The sequence below is a fragment of the Chlamydotis macqueenii genome, chromosome 8, assembly GCF_036417535.1.
Source record: "Chlamydotis macqueenii isolate bChlMac1 chromosome 8, bChlMac1.mat, whole genome shotgun sequence".
Lineage (NCBI taxonomy): Eukaryota > Metazoa > Chordata > Aves > Otidiformes > Otididae > Chlamydotis > Chlamydotis macqueenii.
The window spans coordinates 34,806,531-34,828,742 of NC_141563.1; the positions used below are offsets into that span (position 1 = coordinate 34,806,531).

The following is a 22,212-nucleotide window of genomic DNA, read 5'->3' on the forward strand; positions in this document are numbered from 1 at the left end:
CGGACCGCGGCGGGGGCCAATCGGCGGGGCGGGCGGTGTGACGTTACCGAGCGCTACCCAATCAGCGGCGGGGGTGGGTGTTGCGACGTTTGAACTCCCCCGAGGGGAGGGGCGCGCCTTTTTTTTTTTTTTGCCTTTTTTTTTTTTTTTTTTTTTTTCGCCTTTTCCACCGAAGTTGGCGGCGCCCCGCGGGGACGGGGCCGGAGCAGCGGAAACCTCCGGATTTAGCACCCAAAAAAATTAAAAAAAAAAAAGGAGAAAAAGCTTTTCTTTTTTTTTAAAAAAATTTTAAAATAATTATTTGTTTTTCAAAGCGTGCTTGGCAAAACGCTGAGCTGGGAAAAAAGAAGAATAATTCGCGCACCCACCCGTTTAGCGCAGAAAAATACCACAGGGGGAGAGGGGGAAGGCGCTTTTTTTTTAATGTCCCCCCTCTTTTTTTTTTTTTTTTTTTTTTTTTTTTATTTTGAGGGAGGGGGTGTCCGCGGCTGCGGAACGGCTGCGCTTGCCCGCAGCCCCTGCCTAGAGGGCGCAACCAACCGTCCCGCGGCCAAAAGTCTCCCGAAAAAGTTACTTCAAGATAATGCTGCAAACCGCAAAAAAAGGCTGGGAACGGTGCAGCGTGCGGGGGTTGCGGGGGGGGGGGCGTTGCGCGGGGGCGGAGGGGAGTGCAAAGGGCTCCCCTCCGCCCCCGCGCAACCCCCCCCCCCCCTTTTTAGAAAGCTGCGGAGGGAGATGGGGGGGGATTTTTCCGCGTGTCTCCCTATGGATGCGATTTTTCCCTGGCGCATAATTACGCGCAGGGACGCGGAGATCGGTAGCATCAATGGGAAAACGCTGTTCCTAAAGGGAAGGAGAATGGGGGAGGACACACGCGGGTCAATAACACGCGGGGCCACCTCAGGGGAGCGGGCGGGAGAGCGTCCAAACCCCAACCCCGAACCTCGCCAAAACACCGCGCTGCGGAGCGGGGCCGGCTGCGTCTGTAATTTTTCAGCGCGTCACTTGTAAAGGGTTTTTCTTCGTCAAAAGCAGGGGGGGGTGCGCGATGTGCGGCTGAGTTTGTGCGGGTTTTTAAAAAGAAATTGATTGGTTTTATTTATTTTTAAAATATATTTGGTAATTTTAAAAAATTTATTTGTTAAGTTTTTTAAAAATTTATTTCCATTTATTTATTTATTTTACTTACATATTTATTTATTTAGTTTTGTAAAAGAAATTTTATTTATTTTTACATTTATATATATTTAAAAAAAATTCTTTTTGATTATGATTAATTTTTTTTTTTTAAAGTGGAATAAGCACCCCTGACCGTAAGGCGCCTGATTTAAGGTGACAAGTGCCGAAGGGGCTGGGGAAAGTTGTGAAGGCAGCGCCGCTCCCCACCCCCCCGCAACACGCCCGGCCCCCCCCCCCTCCTCACAAGCAAGGGCCGAGCGGAGCCGCAACCCTCAGGAAAAAAAAAAAAAAAAAGAGGGAAAAAAAAAAAAGAGAGGGAGAAAAAACAGCCGATAATAAGGAAACTTTGAGCCCATCTCCGCGGCTGCGGGGCGGGGGGGGGGGGGGGGAGGCGGCGGGGCCGCAACCCCCTCCCCGCCCCTCCCCGCCCCCGCGGGCGGGTGCGGAGCCGGGGGCAGCGCGCGGAGCGGGGGGCGGTGCAGAGCGGGGGGCGGAGGCGGAGGAGGGAACGAGGAGCGGGCGGGGGGGGGTAGGGGGGGGCGCGAGGAGCCCGGCGGGGGGGGGGGGGGGGGGGGGAGAGACGAGCAGCAGCGCGGCGGCGGAAGGGGCGCGCGGGGCCGCGCGCGCGGGCGCGAGCGAGCGTGCGAGAGAGCGCGAGCGAGCGAGCGAGCGAGCGCGCGAGCTGAGCTGAGCTGAGCGAGAGAGGGAGATGCCTTTAACGGCGCGCGGGGCAGGCTGCGCCGCGCGCGTCGTGCGGGGAAAGTCGAGGCGGGGTTAAAGTTCAGCGCGTGGAGCGGCTCCGCGCCGGCTGCAGTTTGGCAGAGTTGGAAATGTGAAAGCAAGAAGCAGGCGCGGGGCTCCCCCTCCTCTCCTCTCTCTCTCTCTCCTCTCTCTCTCTCTTTCCCCTCCTCTCTCCTCTCTCTCTCCCCCTCTCCCTCTCTCCCGCACACGCACACCTCCGCACCGCAGCCCCCCGCAGCAGTCATGTATTCTCCGCTCTGTCTCACCCAGGTAAGCGGCTGCCGGGGCGCGGCGGGGCCGGCGCTGTGCGGGGTTTTGGGGAAGCCGTGGCGGGAGGAGGGAGGGTGGAGGGGGGGTGCGTGTCTGTGGAAAGGGGCAGCCACGCAGCTCGCCCAAACTTTGTTGCTTGGATCCCCCCCCCCCCCCCCTTCCCGCACGGCCATTTGTGTCGGCACATGGCTAATGGCGCCCACTTATTAATGGATTAATTAATAAAGGGGAGGGGGGGGTGTCCGGGCGCGGTGCTGCGGGACGGCCCCGCCGTGCTTGGTCATCCGCGATCGATGCCGCCGCTGCCCGCGCTCCGCTCCGCGCCCCTGCGCCTTTTCCAGGCACCGGGCACGGCCCGAGTCCACCCCCCCCCGCCCCGCAACTCGGGGTTACGCGGGGTGGGACCGGTCCCGCTGGCTCCGCGCTCCCCCCCCCCCCGCCACCACATCACCGCACCTGGGTGCGCACCCGCCGCGGCGCGGAGACTCCTCCGCACCCGCGGAGGCCGCCCCAGTTGGGGACCGGACGGAGGAAAGCGAGGAGGGGGTACACGACACCCACACCCCCCTCCACCCGCGGACTTGTCCCGCGTGTGTCGTCCCCCCCCACGGATCGCCCCCGCCCCCCCCCCCCCCGCGAGACTCGGCGCAACTTTTGGCGGCGGGACGGGGCTGCGCGGGGGCGGGCAGGGGAGGAGGGGAAGGGGGTCGCCCGCGGTGCCCCGGAGTTGCGCGGCCGCGGAGCGCTGCCTGTCCCCCCCCCCACCCCCGACCCCCCCCCTCGCTTTACCCCGCGCGGTGCTGCAGGACGCGAAATTACACACCTTCAATTAGCAGGATATAATGGTTTAACGAGGAAATGCTTTGTGGTGGACTCAAACCCCAGATTATTTCCTCCTGCAGGAGATTTTGACTACATTATTCTTATTAATTTAATTTGAATATTTTTTTTCTCCCGGTGAGAAAGCCTCTCCGGGCTCTTTCCGTCGAGAAAAAAAAAAAAAAAGAAAGAAAAGAGGAGAAAAAAAAAAAAAAGAGAAAAGCGAGGAAATAGAGAGGGCAGGCAGCTTCCCAGGCAGCCTGAAGAGCTGCAAAAGTTTCGTCCGTGGTCCCCCTCTCCTTCCTTCCCCGGCCTCCCCCAAATTTCTGGGTGCCTGGCGAGGGGACGCCAAGGCTGGTGGGAGCGCGAAACTCCGCCGGGCTTCGAAACCCCGCGCTCGACGAAAGGCAGGAGGAAAGCGGGAGCGGAGGGAGTTCGCAGAGGACGCGGGATGCGACTCTGCCTGCCCAAAGTTTTGTGCTTCTCATTCAACTCTGGAAAAAATACCTGCTTTTGTTGGGTTTTGAGTTGGGTTTTTTTTTTTCTTTTTTTTTTTTTGATCGGTTCTGCTTCTGCGATAACGCTCCTCGTAGGGCCGGCGACGCGGCGCATCGCTCTGTGTCTGCACGTGTAGCTTCTTGGGGTTTAGTAGGCCCAGTTGCATGTTAGGGAGAGAAAATAAACCCATGGGCCGGTTGATCCCTGTCCTGGTCTCCCCCTCCCTTTAAAAAAAATTTTAATTAAAAAAAAAAAAGAAAAAAAAAAAAAGGAAGAAAGCGAAAGGCCAGGCACTGTGCTTTGACTCAGTTGTGAAAATCTCTCATTCTTGTTGCACGTTTGGAAAAGTAATACGAGGATTAGAGGCCTCCTGAGAAACTCTTCCCTCCGAAGGATCAATTTAGGTGATTCTGTCATTTTCTGCAGGAAAGGGGACGAGCCCTGAGCAATCGCAAGCAATTTCCTATTTTTCACTTCAGGAGCTTTCACTGATACGAGTTTTGGGATGGAGATTTCCCCCCCCCCCCCCCTTTTTTTTTTTTCTATTTTTTTTTAATCTTAAGTTTTAGTTCAGATTTAAAGGGAAGCTTTCAAAAAAGTGAGTTAGAACAGGAAAACAACCAGAAATCCCGGTTAGGAGCCTGTTTCTCCAAGCCCTGGAACTGAAATGGCAGGAGCATTTTCTATCATCTGTCAGGAAAAGTCTAAACATCGTTCCATTTACATATCTGCTGAAGATCTAGGAAATAGTTGGGGAACATACGCGCCTCTCCTAATAGGCGGACAAGCAAACGGGTTGTTAAAATATCGGCGAGGGTCGCTGTAGCTGGCTTAATTTCAAAAAGATCAGCAGAAATACGTTGTTTCAAAAGACTCGGTGTTACATTATTGCCGGTGCCTTTGGGCTGGGTTTTGGGCTCTTTTGTGGTAGGGCTGTGGGTTTTTGTTGGATTTTTTTTTTTTTTTTTTTTTTTTTGCACCTTTCTGAAGAGCAGAGGGGGATTTCGGTATACGCGATACGGAATTGTGCGGCCCAAATCTGAGGTGCTGCTAGGAAACAGGCTGTTGTCGGAAGAGCTGTATCCTCAAACTTTGGAGAGTAGTGCAGTGAGGAGAAAAAAAAAAAAAAACAAAACAACAAAAACAACCCAAACAAACCACTAAACCCTTACTTTTTATTCTCGCTTTCCCAGCTTTCTGGTACCTTATATTTTTCAGGTGAGCCATCAAACGCCGAAGGGGGAAACGTCTTTATCAAACACTTTGAAAGTTTCCCTCAAAGCTGAACTTGGGGAAAGGCAAAGATCATCTCCTCTTCCACCAGTTACTTAAAACCTTGATATTTTGCAGCCAGGCTGCAGACAAGCCTGCACATCTGTTAGCATGCTTGCACGGACACATTTCCAAAACTTTTTTATTTTTTTAGGGGTGGGGGGGAGGCTGTAATAACACTGAAATAAATAATTGTGCCGTGCAGAAACTGCTCCCCCCCCCCCCCATCCCCGCTTCCAGCCCAATTTTGTTTGATCAGCCCTGAGAGCTTTTCTTTCCACTTGGACTTTGCTAATACCTCGCCGCTGAGATTGGAGCGGTGCGATTTTTTTTTTTTTTTTTTTTTTTTTTTTTTTACGGAGCAGCGTGTTTACCGAGACAGTTTGAAAGTTGGGCTCTTTATGAGTCATTAACCTTTTCTCCTCGCACACCATTTTGAAAAAGCACGTTGGCGTCTAATAGCGACGCGCACACCTCGCGCGCCGAGCAGCGCTGCTTCTCATTTACTTCAGCCGTGGACCCTGACTTTACACCAAAAAGCACTTACCTCCCCCACCCCCCCCCCCCCCCCCGAAGTCCTTTAAAGTTTGGGGCTTGGGGTTGTTAGGTATTTTTTTGTTTTCGGGTGAAAGCTTTCAGGTTCACATCGTAGAAATGCGCTGTAGCGCAGGTTAAAGCGACTCTCTCTTGGATAGCATGTAGCGTCGAACCAAAAGGAAAAAAAAAAAAGTCCTGAGTGCACGAGATCAGACGGGACAAAGCGCTGCTTAAAGCTGAAAAGTTGAAATATTTCGGGATGTAGGGAGAAGTGTTGAGGAACTCGGGAGGCCCGGAGCGCTCCCCTGGCTGGCCGCGGGTCTGTCGAGCCCATGCCGTGTGTACCTTCGCAGAGAAACTTCCACTTGACAAAAGGCCTTTTTTCCGTCGCTCTCCCTGACTGGGGAAGGACAAGGACAGGAGGGATCAGAAGGGAGGGTTTATTATTTTTAATAGCTTGTAAGGACCTGTCCTTTTGATACTTTTATTATTATTTTTTTTTTCCTTCCCCCCCCCCACGAGAGCTGTTGCTGGTGGGTGAGAGCAGCTCCATGTGCTGGGATTGTGCCTCCTCTCACTTTTTGAATCTGCCGACTGCAAACTCGCAGCAATCCTTTCTTTCTTTTTTTTTTTTTTTTTTTTTTTTAAACTTTATTGAAATTTGAAACTATCATCTTTTACAGTGGGGGGGGGTGGATAAAGAGGAATGTGCCAATCGTTGGAGTGATTTATTTCATTTTACCTGCGTATATTTTAATAATCATTCGTAGTACTTGTGATTACTGCCGCTGTGCTGTGTTATAATGAAATATATTGTGTCGGTTTTGGTAGTTTTTAACAATCTGTGTTTAAAATAAAAATAAATGCTGTGGTTTTACCTGTACCTTTGAGTATTTACAGTTCGGGGGCCACTCAGAATAAGTGCAGTGAAAGCTTTTGGGAAGTCAGCAGAAGGTCTGGAGTTACGACAGGATTTTGCTGATAGATCTTTCTGCTATTGATTTCTCAATTATTTTTTTTGTAATTTTTGAAAAGAAAATGCAAGTTAAAATAAGGTGTTGAAAGGAAGTAAGACGTCTGGTTTAATAACAATATTTGCACGACCTGAAATGATTTGGGTAGGAAATGTACTCCATGGGATAATTAAAAAAAAAAAAAAAAGTTAGTTAATCTGAAAAATCCCCAATGTTGCCTTGCAAGGGCAGGCAGCGGGTGGCTTTTACCGTGCTGGGGGAAAAGTTGCACAAATTGCTTTATTTTTCCCTCCTGGAGGGCCCGATCCTGAGAAAAGGAGGAACTCGGCCCCTGGAAGCGCGCGGTGCTGGATCAGGCCCGCACAGGCTCCGTACGTTTTTACGTGCAGCCCGGAGTTGGGTCATTCATTTGTTCAGAGAAAAACAAAAAGTGTCATCTCAGTGTATTATAATTTGTTTTGATCTCTCTGGCTGATTTATGTAGTGCTTTTTGAGGAGATACATACATACATATATATATATTATTTTTTAAAAAGCAAAATTGGAGGGGTCTTTCTTGCTTTTTTTTTTTTTTTTTTATTGTCAGCATAGTTTTAATCATGGTTATTTTTGTGCCAAGGAAGAAAGGTGATCTTTAACTCATCGTTACACAAAGCAGGCACTGTCTCTGGAAGGCCAAACTAACTTTCCAAGTAGGGCATTTCTTTTTAAATACATGAAAATACGACACAACGTGTAAAGAAAAAATTCATAATTCTCTGCGTGTTTGCACAAGTCATGCTAAGGTCTTCCGTTACCACATTTTTCAATTTTTCCCATTTCTTTTTTATTTTCCAGAAGGCTCAGAGTTTGGCTTGTCCTGATATGCCTGAACATTGGATTTTTAAATTTTTTATTTCTGACTAAATATAAACAAAACTTTAAAAAAAAAATTATTGTGAAACTTGCTTTTTCTAGTATTTTCCTTGTGAAGTTATTGTTGTGCACGCGGGATAAATCGGCCGTGTTACTTTCTACTCCCTTCACCATTTAGGAAGCGGAGAGAAAACCACCCTTCATTGTATTTGTGTACGCAGCTATATTGGTGTTTTACTATACTGCCTGCTGCTATTTCCAAATATATCTTAGGGAAAGTTTTACTATACTTTAGACTTCCCCATACAAACATTGATTGGCATCCAAATGTTTAGGATTTGCCAAATTGGCGGGCATACGCTGGCTACACCGCAAGCAGCGGGGTCAGGGAGCGAGCAAAGGGAGATACGCGCTCCGCAAGTGGACTCGCGGCGGGGTTTTTAGCTTTTAACTCGTTCTACCTTTATTATTACTATTTTTTTTTTTTTTTTTTTTTTTTTTTTTTTTTCCCCCAAAGAGATTTGGTGTTTCAGGAAAGTTGCACCATCTCCGCCTGGGTGCTTGTTTGTAGTTGTTTTTTAGGGAGGTGGGAGCCGGAGGTTTTGGGTCGGCGCGAGGCGAAGCGGGGACGCGGCGGTGGTGGGATCGGGGTCCGTTGGCGAGGGGTACAAGTCCTGCAGCCCCTAAAACGTATAAGCAGCCTCCTAATTCTCACCTTCCTGGCGAGAAGTTAGTGCCTCGCGTGAAAGCCCCCGCTTCTGGAGGCTTTTTGTTGACAGTTTTGGTGACATCGATCCTTCTCTGTAACTTTTTCAGGATGAATTTCATCCCTTCATCGAAGCACTTCTGCCTCATGTCCGAGCGTTTGCGTACACGTGGTTCAACCTGCAAGCCCGAAAAAGAAAATACTTCAAAAAACATGAAAAACGCATGTCAAAAGAGGAAGAGAGAGCCGTGAAGGACGAACTGCTAAGTGAAAAACCCGAGGTAAAGCAAAAATGGGCATCCAGACTTCTGGCAAAGCTCCGGAAAGATATCAGGCCTGAATTTCGGGAGGATTTTGTTCTCACAGTCACAGGAAAAAAGCCTCCGTGTTGCGTTCTTTCCAATCCAGACCAGAAGGGCAAGATGAGAAGAATTGACTGCCTTCGCCAGGCAGATAAGGTCTGGAGGTTGGACCTTGTTATGGTGATTTTATTTAAAGGTATTCCGCTCGAAAGTACTGATGGCGAGCGCCTTGTAAAGTCCCCACAGTGCTCTAACCCCGGGCTGTGCGTACAGCCCCACCATATAGGAGTTTCTGTTAAGGAACTCGATTTATATTTGGCATACTTTGTGCACGCAGCAGGTAAGTGCCTTTCTATACCACCTTCTCCAACTTTTCGGTTTATCTCCGTGCCGGGTGCCGTGTCACGGCTGCATGAGCAGGGGAGGGAGCGGGGGACTCGGTTATCGCCCTCCCGGGGTGGCGAGGGGAGTGCCAAAACTCCCCTCCCTTTTTTTTTTTTTTTTTTAAATTTTTTTTTTTTTTTCTTTAATTCATGGGTTTTTAAGGTGCAGCCACGTAAAAGCGGCTCTCGTTTTCCTGGGGTTAATGTCGTTTCGGGCATCCTTCACAGGTGTGATCCTAAATGTTGTCCTAGGAGGGATTGCAGCCGGATGCGGCTTCCTTTATCCTGATTTTGGGGGAAGGCAAATAGGTTTTAATTATGTAAGGAAAAAAAAATAAAGTATATGTTTGTATATGTTATGCACAAAGTAGCCTGAGAAGGCCTAAAGGTCCCTGAGGCCTGTGGGTCAGGAGTGCCAGGCATCCTCAGAGGGTGGGATGGGGAATGTAAATCTCTCAGGATTGGGCTCGGAGGGAAAGGAGAAGACGACCCCTCGATAGCGGACCTAGCTGCCAGGCCTCAGCGGCCATGAGACAAACCCCTGAGTAATCCTACGGGCAAGAGGAGGCATTTAAACCCCCCCTTAAATATCACAATTTATACACCTAGAAGCCGAGCAGGCCTTGAAACGAGTTCCTGGTTTGCTACTATTGTGCTTACGAGGGGGGCCGAGATGTTTTTGTGTGCGATCAAAACAAAAATCTTGATATCTCCAACTCCAGCGCAAAGCACGCCCTGCCCGCGGAGAGACTCGGTGTGCCTGGAGGATGGGTGCCAGGTTGATGGGATAAAATAATGCGCTATTGTAGTTCTCCGGAGTGATTGTATCGCAGAAAAATGCGCTCATGTGAAGCGCTAGGCCCCGGTTTTCACGTATGGTATGCATAGATTCCGCCTGGGTTTTGGCAAAAGTTGAGGGGCTGAACAGGCTGGAAAAAAAAAAAAGGAGCAGAGGAGAAAGGAATCGTATTAGTAGAAACCGCTTCTGCGAAAATACATATCGGTAAGGAAACTGAGCAAATTAGAGCAGTGGGAGCATGCATTACCAGTGCCACCTTCTCGGAGGGGCTTGCAGAAAGTTCTGGTCACCCCAAAGTTTTTCTGTGCCGCGTCCCCGTTGCGCTGGTTGCAGTAGGCAGTGTTGCCGCCGTGATTTTTACGGGTGCAATCCCTGTTGGGAAATAACTTTGGAGTATCCTGATGGTATTTCCTACAGATAAGCTGCGAAATTTACTTTGCGCTTCGGTGCGATGTGGTGAATCATATTGCACGTTTATGGCGAAGGGGAGATAGGCAAATATTGTGGAAAATGGTTTATTTACTCTGCCATTTATTACGGGGCATGGTGAAGGAAGGATTAGCAATTAATGGCTAACCGAAGGGAGTCTGAGGCTGGGGCAATGTGGGCTCCCTCCCGCTCCATCACCGACCCCGAGGGGACGCACGTCCCTTTTGTCTGCCTTAGTTTCCTCCTCCATACATCGGAGTGGGGTGATGCGCTTAAAGTGCTTTGATACCCTCACCTGAAAATCGCTGTGTGCTGCTATATGGCACGCAGGTTTTTATTATTTATATTTATACATAGCACGATGCTGGTAAATACTGGTCTGTATTGTGTTTCCTAAATGAAAAGCAGCCTTCTGCAGAGCCACAGAAGTTGTTGATAGAAACCGATGGTCTTGGTTTAAGCTGCATATAGGGCCACAAACACGTAGGATGGGGAGAAAAGGACCAAACGCTGGGGTGTAAGTACGCCGGGGAGTGTGAAGGGATCCTCCCCCCGTTGTAACGGTCGGGCAATAGACACTCCAGAAGTTCAATATTGTGATTAGGGTTATACCATCTTATCAGCACGCCATTGGCAAACAGTAGCCTTGATAGCGAACTCTTATTTTTTTTCTGCCTTCATCGTCAACAGGCAATTGTTCTTCGGACTAGATGTTTGCCGCGGAAACTTAGCGTGGGGCTTAGGCCCTTTTTTTATTTTTTTTTTGGGTTAAGATTTGCTGTTTTGTTTAAGCAGCGACACGCTCATCCAGACCACACCACTGCGCGTTTTCGGCCGTTGTTTGCCGATTGCATGCATCGCATTGTGCTCTTAATACAGTAGCGTGTGCTGGCGTATTCCCTGCTAAACCTCACCGGGGAGGGGGGCAAAATGATTTTTTTGGAGGTAGCGCAGGACAGTCACCGTCCGTATCGCTTCACAGAGGTGTACCAAAAACCTCGCGGAGAGGCTACCTTTTTTTTCCCCCCCTTTTTTCCCATTTTTCCCCCCCTCCCTCCGATGTATCCCAGCAGTCTTTGTTACACCTGAACATTGGCCAAGTTGACAGCCATTGGTTCCCGCAGACCCGCAGTAATGGCAGCTTGTGCCGGGTGCGCAACAGGAAAATTACAAAAGGGGAAAAAAAAAAAAATATTAAGGGTCCTTTGTCTCCAACACCATCAGACCTTGCTCCCCAAATGTATGGACCGCTTATTTATAAGGAGAAAGTCGCCAGCGCAGATATTAGGTAGGCTGGTCAACTTACATATAGCGGATTTGACAAGCATCTGCTATAGTACAGAAGATTTGTAAACACTAAACAATGTTTTTACCTCCTTAAAAGTTTTGAGAAGTTGCCAGTATTGGCAGGAGGCACAGACTCTGAAACGTGCTTGAAGATACGTGCCAAAACCATTGTGACCTTTTCACCCATAGTGCTTGCTTCTCTTTTTCTTGTTTTTTCCACACCCCCCCCCCCCCCCCACTCTTCATCTTCTTTTTCTGAGGGAGAGTATTTTCTTCCAAGATGCCCTTATTCAAGGTGACTTAAGTGGCGAGATCTCCCTTTCCTTCTAAACATGTACGGTAATTATTGCTTTGAATCCACGCTTTTTCTCCAGTAGGCACTATCATCTGTAAGGGAACACATGTGCACAGATTTAAATAGTGCTTCTTACACAGCTACTGAAATCAATTATTCTCTTTAAGAACTGGCTAGAAAGAGAAAACAAAAACATGTAAATAGGCAAACTACATGTCATTTTTGTTTTTAAAAAAAAAAAAAAAGAGAGGAAGGAAGATCGGTGTTCTGTGAATTAGAGGTTGACCAAAAAATGTATTGAAATCTAGAGTATTGCTCTCAGTTTGCAGTTTCTAATCTGCTTAACTAAAAGCAGGCGGCATTTTCATACCCTGAACTTGGGTTCGCTTTTTAGTTTTCACTTATTCTGCGCTTGTATCGAATGACAAGTTGGAAACCATTGTGGCAAACCGTTTTCTTTGTGGGAGTCGAACAGTAAAGCTAATTTATGACCGGTCCTTTACCAGATGATCTGTATCAGAATCTACAATATACTAGGCACGTGGCAAGGTCACAATTTAAGTTGTTAAGGTCACAACCTTAGCCACCAGGCATTTGACCTTTTAGATAAAGTTAACCTTTGTTCATTAGTAGGCACTCAACCGAGAACTTTCTGGAGTTTTTTACTGCTTTGGAGTTCCTTCTGCTAATGTGATCAGATTGGAGAATAGATTCGCAATGGAAGTAGTTAAATTTTGTGAGAGGTCACAGGTTTTTTTTAGAGACTTCTCCAGTGGACGAAGTTGGATGGCAGGCCGGGAGGCGACGCTGCGATGCTCGGTTTGTTTTTTTCAGGTGGCCATCGTTATGCGCTTTGGGCGAGAATTAAGCTAGCGAGGTATTTGTGGCAGAGACAATCTTTTAATCTTTCAGAAGGACGTTTAAAAATCCCAAATCTAAGAAAAATCAGGGGGTAGGGTTTTATTTACATAAGCTCATTTTTCTGAGAAATAGAGGAATAGAAGCCAGCAAAAAGGCAAGAAGTCAGACTTATTCCTGCGACTGTGAAAATTTAGTTAGCGTCTAAATATGCTCTGTGGTTGGGCAATAGTATAAAGCACATGACCTTGAACTTTAAGCAAACCCTTTTTACGTTCCCATCGGCAGATTTAAAATATTTCTACTTGGACCACCGCAAAGAGGCATCGGTGGGAATAACCCAAAGCTTGGCTGATGCAGCAAATGACCACAGATAGCCAAAATACCCGTGGAGGTATCGGGGAGCCCGAAAGGGACGCGAGACTTTGCGCCGTAGTCTTTTAGCGCAATTGGTATTGATTGTTGCTGCATTAATCCTGTTAATAGCCTCAGCCGGTTCGGCGCGTTGCGGGGACGCGAGGGGTGTCCTGACGATGCCGTACGTCGCCAGAAGAGTTGGCGCAGCGTCTCCAGCTCCTGGTAGCTGCTTTGCAAAAGTGGAGCATTCACCGGTGGAAACTATTGCCGGCTCTTATAGAAACGCACACCGTATTGTTTACTTAATTATGCCGTAGCGAAGGCTCATTTTTAATTATTTAGCTGACTTTCTCGCTTTGCTGTGATAGCACATTTATTATTTAATTTAAAATCAAAAGACCTGCGCTACTCATAGTTTTTGATGCGTTTTACTTTTGTTTTGGCTACGTTATTGTCATTCCATCGTACAGTAATCCAGATAGCCGTGATATGCAGATTGGCCAGATGGTCATGTTAACAGATTGAGAACCCACTTCCCACTGCTAAAGAGCAGGTGTAAGATCAGTGGGCTTTTTTTTTTTTTTTTTTCTTCCTTCTTTTCCTCCTTTCCTCCCAAGTTTCAGCCAAAATGCTCTTTAGACAGCTCATAATGGTAGTTAAAAGGGGGCACATTTCAAATAGTGTTTGTTTTGTGGAGATAATACGTAATATATGTGTTGTTTTTACACACATCTGAAGACTTTTAAAGCATCCATGATGCTCCCTCCATGTATAAACCTTTTGAAAATCCACTGCCAGCCTGTGGCTGTTCCATCCAAAATGGTCCTTAAAGTTTTGTTTGCAGTGTTAATAGTCCCTACACCTTTCTACAGACAGGTTACATGTAGTCTTACCGAAAAATAGTCAGCCAGCTCTGCAGCAGGTATTTCACACGCGTTCCCTGTATGGGGCTCTCTGTGTGTGCTCGGGGAACCCAAACAGTTCAGTGTTCAGCTGAGATTTCAATGTTTGGGGACTCATAGGGGGTGGGTTGTTTGTTTGTTTTTACCATTAATTTTTGCCATGATGAGACATCTATAGTTTTAATGAAAAGAAGTGAAATCAAGACATCTCGTGGTATTCTTGCCCAGAAGGAATACCAGGAGAAGGCAGATTTTGCTTTGCTTTACTCATATAAAAGGTGCCCATAAAAGTCAGCAGTGGGAGCCTGGGTCTGCGTCTCAGTCGGGAGTAGTGGGGAGACAGCAGCTCCAGCTCCTTGACGCCCCAAATTTCCCGCACCCGCCTATCACGGGCGTGCACAGAGTGCTGCGATCTCCACGCCCCGCGTGGCGCAGAAAGATATCTGCATCTACGGATGCTCTGCGCTTCGGGGAGCGGGACCGGCCGCTTTCTGCAGGGGCGGGCAGGGCAGGGCGGTAGCTGACAGAAGCAGGATTTAGGTGGGACAACTGTTCTCCCCGTGCGGTTGTAACTGAGCCGGTGAGTATCCGTGATAATTCGGATACTAACTGGTGCGGCACTCAGGACGGTCTGCTCTATCACGAACCCCTGGCAGGCGTTCAGTCATGTGGTTTAGCTTTCCCCTTTCTCCAACAACAACAACAACAACAACAACAAATAAACAGGGGATAAAGACGTATTTCGTATGCCCGGGATGTTTTCCAGGTGATGGGCTCGGCCGGTATAGGGGCGCGTTATTTCCGTACCTCCGTGCTCCGGCGGGCTTTGGGGCGCAGGAGCCAGAGAAGCCTTTGCATGGTAAGAAAGTTGCCCAACGCTGCTGGCTTGTCTACAAGTGGCTGCACTTTTATATTTCCCTTCTTTTCCACCCAATGATGAATAGCATTAATTTAGATCTATTTAAGGCGAGTGTGGGAGAAACCACAATCTTTGTTGTGGTCACTGCTGTACACAGCGGGGCTGAATGTTTCTCTTGGTTGAGGCCTCAAAGCTGAATCTGGAGAACCCAAAACATCGTGTCAGCTTTTCAAACCCTTCAAAGAGACAGCGGAATCCTAATTGTTCATAAAACCCTCTATTTATTATTACAATTATGTATTTTCTCCCCATTCAGACGTAAAGGAAAGGGTATCCCTCGCTTTCCATGCCTTGAGCTTCTCTGCAGCTCCTCCTCCTCCTTCCCTCAATGCTTCAAGTTCAGGCACAGACCAAGGCTTTCGCAACCGGAAAACAAACCCCAGCCCGCTGCTTCGTAAAGCCTCAACCCCTCCCCAAAAAGCTGCACTTTGCCACACACATCCTCAGTGTTGGACCCTCTGGGGCTTGGGGACCGTCCCTGGTGGGACAGCTTTTGGGGCATCCTCCCTGGGAGCCGCGAGTCCGGCTCTGCCCCCGCTGCCTTCCGCGCAGGCGAGGGCTGGAGCTGCTGATTAAATTACAGGCTGTAAATTCAGGGCAAATTATTTTAGCCTCCTAACAGCAGCCGACCCTGAAGATTTCCTTATGACAGTGAGAGCTCTCGGTAGATAAGAGTTGTCGGTGGACTAAAATTCATTTTAATGGCTTTGGTTGTTTCGTTCTTGGGATGTTCTTCATACATTTCATCTCTGGTTATTGTTCATTGTCACCTGCGTTACGGTAGCCACCAAAAATCCCAACTGGGACCAGCACATGGGTCAGGGTGCCCGCGATGTGCGGGCAGTTTTGTCCCAACGAATGTGGGCGCATGAGCGCAGCCCTGCGTGTGGCATCGTCACAACTGGGCGCGTAGGAGGAGGACGTGGCCCCCGTAGCGCGGGTGGATTTGCCCTGGATTCATAGCCGCTCTCTGTAAAATATGCCTCCATTTTGTGTGCCAGACTCTCACGTGCGAGCGCAAAATGGAGAGCTGCGCGCTTGAGTTTCGCCTATAGTGAAGCAGGTAGGCGTAGGTTGCCCATGGTCCCTGCGCTGCTGTGGTGCACGCAGACCCACGGCGAGGCCCAGGAGGGGATATCTAGGGCTTGTACAGCCATCGGTTCCTCCTAAGGGGGTCTCGGTCTCTGATCTGGGTCCTTAATATCCACCCTCCCGGTCTGAGCGCTGTCCGGTTGTCGCGGCAAGCTGGCACGTTGGCCCTTGGGCCGGTCGTTCCTCCTTCCCCACGGGCTTCGGTACACGAGCGCCATTAGATTAGCAAGATAAAATCTAGACGGGTTTAATGACATGCTATTCTGAAAGTTTCCTGGACTTGATTGTTCCTAACTTGGACCTGAGTGGGGTTATTTACACATGAGGATTAAAAAGCTGCAAACAACTGTGTGATTTTTAGGGGCTGAAAACAATTAGCATATGTGGGTAGGAGGATACACTGCATGTCTGCGTTCCTTTAAAGTATAAATCACAGTTATTTAATTACGTTTCGAGAGGGCAGATTTAAGGATATACTGCAAAATGCATTACCTATTATACCAACACGATAATCTTATTAACCTTGCTTTCTACTTTTTAATTTTATTGTGCACCCTGTACAACTCTTATGATATCAAAAATAATTACGTGGAGAATACATGATGTCAGAGGTCCGATGTGACATTTATCTTCACAAGTGAGGAGACGGCTACCTTGCGCGTCGCGTAGCGGCACGGGAGGCAGCAGGCAGGTCTGCGCCAGGGAAAGGAAGCAAAGATGGGTACCATCAGATGCTATTTAACGTATATCAACCCGTGTTTGCCGATTTGCGTTACAGTCGACGGCCGGCTTGGCCAAACTTGATGCAATTCAGCATCCGCAGGCCTCCTGCAATGGAAAGGCTGAATGTCTTACGTGCACGTGCCATACAACTTTTTTTTTTTAATTTTAATCCATCTCTCTTAATGTTTGATATGTGTTTATATTTTACCCCCTTTATTTTGGGAGGGAATGGGTGAGGGTGATGGGTGGGGGAAACAAATGCCGTAATAATATCCCTTTTCAGAAGAATATAGTTTAATTTTGTGTGTGCGTGCAGCAGCTGCCATTGGCAAGCTGTCGTCTTTGTTGCCATGGGCTTTTTTTTTTTATTTTTTTATTTTTTTATTTGCATGCGTGCCAGAATATGATTGGATGTTTCAGCATGTTCATGTTTTGGGGTGAGATATATCTGTAGCAAAGCACAAAATTGTCCTGGGGTTGGTAGGTGTCCAGGGAAGGGTTGTTCGGCCGGGTGAACTGGTTGTGCTGGAGAGGGTTGTAGGAGCCTGGTACCCAGTGGCTGGTTGGTCGATGAGATAAAACCCGCTGGTGCTCTGGATTTTTGGATGATGTAAAAAGGTTGTTTAAAAACATCACAGGAAGCTTCCTCACCCACAGGGCACAGCGGTTTCTCCTGCCAACCTCCCTTGCCTGGTGCACACACCCCGTAGGAGGTCGTGTCCGTCTCCGGCTCTCCCTGACGCTGCGGGGAGCTGGACAGTGGCACCAGTGAGTTTGTGCTGCCTGAGGCCCGGCGATGCACAGATTCCGGGCAGGGCTCACGGTGCGTACGGGGATGGAGCACACCTTCCACGGGGCGTAAAACTAATGCAGCATCACCCACGGGAGCTGCGGGTGACAGCAAATCCTCCGGACCTGCCGCTGTGGTGCGTAGGCCTGGCCATGGAGGTGTAGCCAGTGTTTTTCCGGGTCCTTGGCTTCATCCATTTGTCATAGTCATAATGTGCTCATAGCATCAGTATCTAAACAAAGTCCAAACCTGCTCTGCACCGTCCTCAGTGCTGCACATCCCTCTTCTCCCAGCCGCTGTCGCCCCACGTTGAGTACGGTTGGACTCAATGATCTTAAAGGTCTTTTCGAACCTATTCTATGATTGTAAGTAACACGCGATGGGAGAGCAGGAGTGCTTTGCATCCCGGGAAACCCGCTACTCAGGTCATCGCGAGGCGCAAAATGCGTTTTATAAACTTGTGAGAAATATTTCGTAGGGAGGCGTCTCCGTACAGCGCTCTTAGGCTTGGACTAGTGCGAGGGGAAAGTTTGCAGGGCAAGCGCAGGCACTGTGCACGCTCTGCTGAAGGTTTCAGGAGAAAGAAAAGACGAAGAACTAAATGCGAAGTATTGAGACAGCCTCATTTATGTTGTATTTTTCTGAATCTACAGATTCAGTCTTGTGTGTGAGGGACAGATAATGAGCTGCGTGAGCTCTGTAATAAACGTCGCGTCTGGTTAAATTACCGTTTTTGTGTTTAAAGCCAGTGCGTGTGTTACAAAATACCTTGTAATGCACTGAAAGAACAGGGATGAACCTCTGTAACGGTATCAAAAGACAAGTTAGATAGTTGCTACATTTATTGTCAAGATGAAGACTTAGCGATTTTAATGCAGAAATACAGTGTCAATCAGATTTCATCCTAGGGATATTAGCTCAAAATTTTGTCTGATCTTTTTACCCAATAAGGTTTTGATTTGATATGGAAGAAAACAGCCAAATCCCTGGGTGATGCTGGAAACTCAGAGTAAAATTTAAATTTAATTCAGTTCTTTTTTTTTTTTTTTTCTTCTTTTAAGGCAAAGTAGTTTCAAGTAAATCAGAAGAATGAATTCTTTGTATCAGGATGCTTTTCTAAAGCCCAGCTATTGTTGGGATCCCTTTTATGGAGGATAGCCACCGCAATGCTTTTATTGTGCAATGACGAGGACTTTTCCTGACGCGATGAGGACTTCATTAAAAATAGCCAACAAACCTATTTACATTTGTTTCTGTGTTTAAAAAGTGAAAAGTAGTTGTCGCTGAGCTAAAAACTAAATCCCGCATCGTTTTATTTGAAAGCTTCACAAACAGCTTGCCTGGCTGTAGGAGGATCAGCTTCGATAGCAGCTGAACCCTTGCGAGCGTAGGTTGGGTATTGCTGGAAAAGTTGGGAAAAACACAGGGCAGTCAGGTAAGAAGCGGGATTTTTGTGGTCAAGGCCTTTTTTTAATTTAATTTTTTTTTATTTTTTCTCCTAACAAATAATATATACTCAACGCCCACTTTAGACATGGACGTTATTTCTTTTTCTGGTCAAAAGCTGGAGGTCAAAATCCTGATGGGAACTGAGAGTGGACCAGTTGTTTTCCACGTGCATGGTCTTTTGTAATTAAATTCTTCTATAAAACAGTGAGATGTGTCTCAGCAGCGAGCAGTCCCAGGGCGTGAAGCTGTCTGCCCGTGGGATGAGGATGGTATGAGCACGGTCCTCGTCCTGGCACGGAGCTCAGTTATCCGCTGCGGTCCCGCGCAGAGCGCAGGGACCTTTCCACGTGCCCTTCGTGCAGGCAAAGAGGCGACTGAGGACCATTTGTGCTCTGCTGAACGGGATGTACCCATCTCCCTGCACCATGCCAAAGGATGCTGAGGGCATTGCCCTGGACAAAAGACGCATATAGAGTTTTCATTTCTGAATTTCCTTTTGGTAGGGTAGGTTTTCCATGAGGTGGATCGCTGAGAAAGTCCCACTTTTTCCCCAGTTCCTGACTGGATCTCTCCCCACTATTGCCCTTTGCAAGTGCTTTTTTTTTTTTTTGCTTGGGGCCGAGTTCTCCTCGGCTGCGCGATGCCTTCATCCCTGCTGCGGGCCACCGAGCTTGTGCGGTCCAGCCCGGCTTGGTGTCCCAGCAGTGCCACTGTCACCAGCAGGGATGGGCGCAGGGAAGGCATGAGCACCGGCGATGCAAAGTCGGGACGCGCGGGGTGTTTGGAAAGAGTGAAATGAGTCAGAGTTTGAAAGGAAAATGGGATGTTTCTATCCATGCGGTTCCGAAATACAGGACAGCAGTGTCTTTGCGTTGATAAATGTGCTCTGAAAGCCTCAAAAAAACTTTCTTTGGTTGCACAAGCAGTATCTAACATTAATAATATTTCCTCATTAAAAGGGACATCGTTTTTTGAACAAGCTTCGTCTACCTTAGCAACTTCTCTAGGGAACTTTCCAGCTCCGCGCTGGGTGTGCTGGGGCCGCTGGTGCGGCTCGAGGATGGGTCAGTGGCCATGGAGACGCTGACTATTTTAATTGCCTTCCTATACCAATCACTGCGATGACCTGTTTGTTTGGATTATATCTCTTTTTCGTATTTAAAAAAAAAAGGGGGGGAAGGAAAAAAAAAAGAAAACAAAGGAAGTACAGTGCTGTGCACAGAACAGTTATTAAAAACAGTTGGGAAGCATATAAAAGGTACTGTTTGTGTGAGAAACGGGACAGCTGTGATGGTCTATTGGGAAAGTGTGTACAGATGGTGGTAGGGAGGGGAATGATGACTACATGGCTGATAAATGAAATACAAAAAGCATTAAATTGGTGATCTTTTTAAAGAGTACATTTTTGGTTAGCATTTTTGGTGCATCATTAGGGCTCTTTGTCTGCCTCTTATTTAGCCAGGAAGTGCGACTGTCTTCGCACATTTGTGGCTCTGATTTTGTTTACAAATAAGGAGTCTGTTTAATAAATCACATACCATGGAATTATTAAAGAAGATAATTAAGCGCATGGTTTTTCCCTACATTGGGAATGGCGTGGGATCGTCCTAAAGACCTGACAATACTGCAGATTCGGTTGGGCTCAAATTAGTTATGGTAACACGTGGGGTTTCCTGGAGCCTAAACAGATTTCTTTGTTGTGCAAGAAGTGCGACTGGCAGCGTGAGCCGAGTTCGGGAAGCAAGGTTTCGGCGTTTTGAAACCACGGAAAGCAAATTGCTTGGCTTTTTGCCTTTATTTTAACTTATGGTCCCGAAGGTGGTGGCACCCAGTGACCAATGCCTGGCCACCGTATCTGGGGGATGCTGGGGCTCCTGGGGATGCAGGGGCTCCCTTGGCCCCACAGGAGCATCACTGATGCTCTGAAGGAAAGAGGGAGGGAGGCAGAGTTGGAGATAAGTTATTTTTCCCTGTAGTTCATGGGAGAGGGATCTCCATCTTCCCAGCCTTAGCAGAACATTATCACATCCCTTATCATGGAGCTTGTTTATCAGAGGCTAACAGATATTAAGGTAAAATCCGCACGTTTCTGCACGCTGCTATAAACTAGAGATGGTCCCTCAAATGCAAACCTCGTCGTGGAGAATTTTTAAACTAACAGACAAAATAATCCTCCTCCATCATTTCATCCAGTTTCCAGCTGAAATAATTCCCGGTTTCCCTTCACCTTCCTTCTCACCCACCCGTTGCTTCGTGTTCCTGCTCATTGTTTCTGGGTGCCATCAATAGATAAAAGCACTTTCCTTAACAATAAATAGCCTTCGGTAATGCCGTGCTCTCCCATGAACCCAGCCCGGTGTCTGGCCGTGTCATCGTCCCTCCGTCGGAGGGGACAGGCCACCGGCTACCTCAGCACCCTCTTTCGGGGGTGGCTTCTTCAAGTGCTGCAAAAAGGGAGTTCAGGAAACCTCCATAAGAAGAACCTGCTCCGAGGGGATTTTTCCGAAGCCCTGTTGGTTGCAGGTTTATTGATACTCTGAATTTTGTTGATTTACAAACCTTCCAAAACTTTTACGTGCCACTTTGGGGATTATTTGCTCGCCTGACATGATATCACAAACTCCTCTTGTTACTAGACTTGATAAATGATGTGTTTCACTTTGTCTTTTTTTTGGGGCAAATAAATTTTCATCTGCATTTTCTTGAAATGTAGAAAAAATGAAAGATTTTTAAAAGAGTTTAATGTGAAGATGTATGACAACTTGATAGGTTGCTTGAGACTTCATTGCAGTAATTGTACAAAGTAGGTTGCAATTATTTTTTTACAGATGCAATGTATTAAAAAGAACGACAGACAAAGAGACATATAGCACGAGGATGGAGAGACCATCTTGGCCAACCCCTACGAATTTGTTTCAAATTTCAATTATTAAATATCAGAAACCCATATTTATTGTAGTAAGACCGTACGTTTTCTTGGCTGATCAGATCTTGAGTGGTTTGTGGGGTTTTTGTGCACCTTGTCCGTAAATATGCTTCGCCTCTTACAAAGAAAACACTCCATTTCATTTGCAGGTCACGCTGAAGGGATGATTTAGCAATATCTGGGCGTGTATGAAATGTCTCAAGTTGAATATGATTCCTTGTAATAAATGTTTTATTTCTTTATCTGTATGAAAGCGTCCTCTCCTATAGCTTCACTAAGTAGAGAAGTCCAAGAGGTCTTCTGAGAGCTGCACTGGTGGGTACTCCAAAGGCAGCAGGAACAAGCAGCTTTAGCGATGCTGCTGGATGGTACCTCTGCATGGTACCGGTCCAACATTGGTCCTGGCCTTGCAAACGGCCGCCAGCAGCGCAACCTTGTCAGCCAGAGACGCAAACAAGGATGCACATCCTTGTTTTCTGCAGTGCACAGCATCTCACGAGGTGTCCGCTTACCAAACCCGGTGAGGGGAAGCCAGATTTCTCTGCCAGCTTGCACAAAAGTGGTTTTACCCACTGTCAATGAGAGCAGAATTAGCCTTCATGTTGCTCGGACTGCGTGCAGACCCGCATCAAGGTGGCCGGGTGCGGAGTCCACCCCCCATTATTTGGCTGCTATTTCGGTCTCTTCTTCAGGATGCGCTGCCAGCCATGAGGGAGGGGGCAGTGTCAAAATGTATGGGGTCTCTTGAAGCTGCCCCGAGCTTTGAAAGAAAGGGTTAATTCTTATTGAAGCAGTGATTTGTGTCTTTGATTAGTTACTAACTTTACCCTCATGAAAATAATTCTGTAAT

General features: G+C 47.7%; 1 protein-coding gene across 12 annotated transcripts in view; it reads left to right on the forward strand.

Annotated features, from left to right (window-relative positions):
• The first annotated feature begins 2,019 nt into the window (after positions 1–2,019).
• The window catches only part of NFIA (nuclear factor I A), a 251,718-nt gene continuing 231,525 nt past the window's right edge, over positions 2,020–22,212 (forward strand). For all 12 annotated transcript variants that reach the window (XM_086753345.1, XM_086753347.1, XM_086753346.1 and 9 more), the window contains exons 1-2: positions 2,020–2,190; positions 7,962–8,493. In XM_086753345.1, the coding sequence (XP_086609471.1) occupies positions 2,164–2,190; positions 7,962–8,493 (559 nt within the window). In that variant the 5' untranslated portion in view covers positions 2,020–2,163. The remainder of the gene's footprint in view (positions 2,191–7,961; positions 8,494–22,212) is intronic.